At 41.5% G+C, this 5,215-nt stretch overlaps 1 protein-coding gene across 1 annotated transcript; it reads left to right on the top strand.

The window, feature by feature from the left end:
• Positions 1-3,630: 3,630 nt before the first annotated feature.
• Positions 3,631-4,916, top strand: LOC101583293 (testis-specific serine/threonine-protein kinase 1-like). The gene has a single exon (XM_004623213.2). The coding sequence runs from the start codon at positions 3,753-3,755 to the stop codon at positions 4,851-4,853; it is 1,101 nt and encodes a 366-aa protein (XP_004623270.1). The 5' UTR covers positions 3,631-3,752; the 3' UTR covers positions 4,854-4,916.
• Positions 4,917-5,215: the final 299 nt, after the last annotated feature.

Genomic DNA, 5,215 nt, shown 5'->3' with positions numbered 1-5,215 from the left:
CTAGAAGCCTGACTAGATACTGCATGTCCACAAGACAAAAAGCAAAATAAAATAAAATATAAGTTGTCATCCTGAAAAATCAATGAGTCACATTTCTTTAGTACTGATTGTGCTATGATTAAATTATAAATCACCAGGGAGTAAAATACAATTGTTCTTGGTTTCTATTGTCTATTCCCAAAAGTAGTTACTGCAATATACAATAGTTGGATATGTACAGAACTCTATTATTGGAATGATCTCTAAATCTTTAAAGTTAAAAGATAATAAAGAGGAAGACTATCAGTTACATCCATGATTCCTTACTATATTTATCTGGATCTCTTTTCAAAGAATCTTATGAAAATCATGACTTCTCCCTCTGTTCATATAGGTCATTCAGTGTAAAACTTGAAGAGGTTGTTGAGACCCTACATATTGTTTTGAAGTTTTGGCTCCTTTTGAAGTTGCTGAATGGAGACATATAAATTGTGAATCTCAACACATTGTCCAATTAGTGATTGAAAGAATTTAAGTCCATAACAGTTGATGAAAAATTTTATCATATGATTTGTTGTTGCTTATGTCTAGATGTCCCCCTGAAGCCTCATGTGTGGGGCTTTTTCAGAAGGGGCTGGATCTGTACTGTGCGGTGCTAGAATTGATTCAGGGTACAACACTAGGCTAAGGGGCAGTAGTGTTTAAGGATGTAAGTGCTACTGTGTGAGTATCCTGGATAAGGTGGAAAGGGAAGAAAGATGCTATGGTTGTCTCTTGTTTGTCTTGCTACCCCTACCAACCATGAACTGTTTCTCCTTTAAGATGCCTTTCTGCCAAGCCACCCTGCCTTGCTGCCAGCCAATTATAGACTGAAACCATACAAAGCACTAGCTAAATAAACATTTCTCCCTTTAACTTTGGGTGTCAAGTATTTTGTCTCAGCAAGGAGAAAAGTAATTAAGACAATTAAATGGGCTGGCCAAATAGCTCAGCAGATTAAAGTACCTAAAAGCAGGTACGGGAGCCAGGTTTGATCCCCTGGCAGTGCCAGCCCCACCCCTGGGGCAGGCTGAGACAGTAATTGAGACTGCACATGGTGGTACACACCTGTAATCCCAGCTCTTGGGAGGCTGTAAACAGGCAGATCACTATGAGTCTGATCTAGCAGTGAGACCCTGAATACCCTGTAGACCCTTCCCTAAAAAAAATAAAAAAAATTAAGACAATTAAATTGTTTGGTTAGACACTCAATAATCACTAAATGGGTATCTAGGGAGGTTGAGTTAAGATTCTATCATATTTTTATGAAAACATTTTTAGGATTATTCTAAATTTTTGTCATAAAGAATGATAAGAAAATCTATGGCTAGAACTGTTAGATTGGTTCATTCAAGAAGCAGAGAAAAGTAATTAGCAGGATTGGAGAGCGCATCAGATGAAATCAAGTTGCACTAACAGGCTTGCAGCACTTCCACCGAATTATTTTTTCTCTGTATTATTATTATTATTATTACTAAAATCTCAACTTTTGTCAGACAAAATGAGAAGGAAGCCGTGCATGGTTAGTATGTACCATAACCAATTTGCAAACTGATTTTTCTAAATGATTCATAGGTACAGAGTAGCACTTTAATATTGTCGATCTTGCTGTTTATTTAATGCTTCCCTAATTTTGTTTCATTGATTACTACTATTGCTCGGAATGCTCATTAAATAAGCAATTCAGCTTCAATTCATTCTGAAGCTAAAATGGAGTTGCAAAAATGGTTTCTACATAGGCTTAAGAAAACCCCATTGACCATGAATGACTGTGAGTCTGTTTATACTTTTGGCAAATAGGTTGCTTCCTGCCCTCAAGGCTAGTAAGCTGTAATAGATGCTGCTTTGTTAAGAAGGTTGGCGAACAATAAGTTTATTATTTCCCTCTTTGAGAAAGGGTGAGGGACTTCACTCAGCTTATTCCTATCCCTTTAACTGAATTTGCAAACAGGTTTAGTTTTTGTAGGGCTGCTAAATAAGTTAAAGCAAAGGCCAAATTGGCTGAATGTAAAAGAGGTTCCTTAATTTTATCAGTGATTTTTAATTTGACCGATTGTTTCTAGGCCATTTGTAGGGAAGTCTAGAAGAAAAATGTAAACATGTTATAGAAAGGTAATTTCTGACTCAATACCTTATCTACTAGCTGCAGCAAGTGTATTAAAATAATCTCCAACAAAACAAATGCTGTTATCTGTTTTTTTTTAAGTTGCAGGAATAAAGTTAGTTAATGTGAAAATTATATTTATAATAGCTAATTGATGAAGCTTTTGATGGCAGAATTATTGAAAGCAAATAGCAGTAAAGTGACACAGAAGGTTTTTGTAAAATCTGGCTTCAGGAATCAATGGAGACCAAAAGTACAGGGAGGAGGTCTCTGAGTTTCCTTGAAAAGTCAGATCAAAAGACCTACTAGGATAGCAGTATTGTTCTGGACATTTCCAAAGGAAAATAAAGATGAATAAAAGAAACAAAACTAATGTTGTTCTCTTGACTTCTCAAAAATTATATATATATATATATATATATATATATATATGTCTAATAGCTAAATAGGATGTGAGAAATGTAGATCCAATGATAAGAGCCACAGGTATTAAAAAGAATAACTCTGGGTTCATGAATCACCCCCAGGAGCAGCTGCCAGGACTCAGCATGGAGTCTGGGTCTGTTTGGCCGCCTGCCAGCCTCAGTCCATTGCCTGATGTCAACCAGCAGTCACACACTACCCAGCTCTTCTTTAGGAATGCAGCCAAAGCCTCTCAGGTAAAAGCAGGATCCCACTGCAAGAGAAGCAGGCTGCCAAAAATTCAGGTGAGGAAGAGAAGTGCTGAAGGTAAGAGCTGAGCCAAACCATAGAGTGAGACACACACTATGGTGAAATCTAAACAGGCAGTCTTTGTCTTTCCTAACTCACCAGCACTCTTCTGGGTCTCCCCCTGGGCCCTGCAAGCTGCCTGTGTAGACAGCATTGGGAGCTGAAGGGAAGGAAAAGAGGCAAGGCGTTGTCTCTGCCATAGGTCTCTGAGGTCTCTACGGCCTGGATCCTTTTCTCTTTCAAATGTTACTACTGCCTCTTTCAGGGTGGCCTTCTTTATAGCACTGTTCCCACTACCTGTTTTTTTCCATGCAGGCTATGTTTTTGCTACTCCCGTAGGACACTTGCACTGTCTTTGAAGGTCCTCATATCTTGCTTCCAATTTGGTAATGCTGTTCTATTAAACCCCCTTAGCTTGTCCTAAAATGAGTTTGTCTTCATTTTTCTGCTAGGAGTGTGACAGATAGGACTACCTGTCCTGGATTGTGTGAGCTGACCTGGTTTCCCACCAAAAAGTTCACCACTCCACAAGATGTCCTGGGTCTTGGTTCCGAATGAAGATGTCACTTATCTGTTGACTCCCTTCTCCCTCAGGTCTCAGCCGAGCACAATGCTGTTGTACTCATCCTCAAACTCCCAGCCCATTGCTGGAACTCCCTTCCAGAGTTCCAAGTCCCAGAGTTGCCATGTCAGAGCCTCGTTCCCCTAAGGCTGTACTCTTTTGTGACTTCACCCACAGAAGTCACCTTGGAGACTGTGTCAAATGTTCCATCCTATAGTCTTAGCCTCTTAGGAGATAGGAACCAGAGGTTCAGTCAACTCAGAGGACTCTGCCTACCATTTACTAGAGTTCACTGATGACCAGGTCTCAGAGTGATACTGAGTTCAACTTTCAGAGGCAAAGGATACTGCTGAATCCATGGACAAAGATGTTGTCCTTAGGAGACGTGGCTACATTCTGGGAATAAGTTTGAGAGAAGGCTCATATGCCAAAGTCAAATCTGCTTACTCTGAGCGCCTAAAGATCAATGTGGCTATCAAGATTATTGACCGCAAAAGAGCACCCGCTGACTTTCTAGAGAAATTCCTTCCCCGAGAACTTCGAGTTCTAACTATTCTAAACCATAGCTGCATCATCAAGACCTATGAAATTTTTGAGACAGTGCAGGGCAAGATCTATATCATCATGGAGCTTGGATCCCAGGGTGATCTCCTCGATTTCATCAAAGTCCAGGGAGCCCTGCAAGAGGATGATGCTCGAAAGAAGTTCCACCAGCTCTCCTTAGCCATCAAGTACTGCCATGATCTGGACATTGTCCACCGGGACCTCAAGTGTGAGAACCTCCTCCTTGACAATGACTTTAACATCAAGGTGTCAGACTTCGGCTTCTCCAAGTGCTGCTCACGGGATCAGAGCGGTCAACTGACATTAAGTAGGACCTTCTGTGGGTCAGCTGCCTATGCCGCCCCTGAGGTGCTACAGGGCATCCCCTACCAACCCAAGGTGTATGACATCTGGAGTCTAGGTGTGATCCTCTATATCATGGTCTGTGGCACCATGCCCTATGACGACTCCAACATTAAGAGAATGCTGCGTCTCCAGAAGGAGCACCGTGTTAACTTTCCACGTTATAAGCCCCTGACCAGGGAGTGCAAGGACCTCATCTACCGCATGCTCCAACCAGATGTGAACCAGCGGTTGCACATTGACCAGATTCTTAGCCACTGCTGGCTGCAGCCCAAGACACAGGGCCTGTCCTCTGCAGTCACTGATGAGGTTGAAAGCTCCTGGAGAGCTGAGGCTTCCTGCACTCCTAAACCTTGTTCTGACAGGAAATCTACTGCCAAGCTGGAGCTTCAGAAAGAGGCACCCCCCAAAGAACAGCCTGAGACAAACTTAGATGAGCACACTGTGCAAGTGGCCATGCAGTTGGAGGCCCTGGGCATCAGCAACCAGAAGGTGGCCAAGAAACCAGAGAGGACTCCCTGCTCCAAGCAGTCTCCAGAGAAGCAGACCTAGGGAGCCTTTTGGGCATGGCCCAGGAACAGCTGATAGGCTGAATCTGGAGGCAATGGATGAGTCCTGATGTTTGTCAGTTCCTCTTGATCTCTTTGAATTTGATAACTCAAGTAGCTAAAGAAACAATAAATCATTGTATTAGTGACTTTATATACTTTCTTCTTCCTCCTAGATAAAATGTTGTGTAACAGACATGCATTTTCAGAATCTAATTTCATGTTTATTGTTCATTCCAGTTTATACAGAAATTATGTCAGAGAACTCTAGAATAAGTGTGTACCTTGTTCAGGGGTTTGGGGTTATTAGCAAAATTTCATATGTCGTAAGACTTGAAGGCTGGTTAGTAATTCCAAAACCCATCT

The sequence above is a fragment of the Octodon degus genome, unplaced genomic scaffold (genome assembly GCF_000260255.1).
Source record: "Octodon degus isolate 3935 unplaced genomic scaffold, OctDeg1.0 scaffold00001, whole genome shotgun sequence".
NCBI lineage: Eukaryota > Metazoa > Chordata > Mammalia > Rodentia > Octodontidae > Octodon > Octodon degus.
The sequence above is the reverse complement of the archived record's forward strand: the minus strand, read 5'-3'. Positions and strand labels throughout refer to the sequence as shown.

Coding starts and splice junctions, on each gene's coding strand:
- LOC101583293 (XM_004623213.2), top strand. CDS start 3,753: ATGGACAAAGATGTTGTCCTTAGGAGACGTGGCTACATTCTGGGAATA.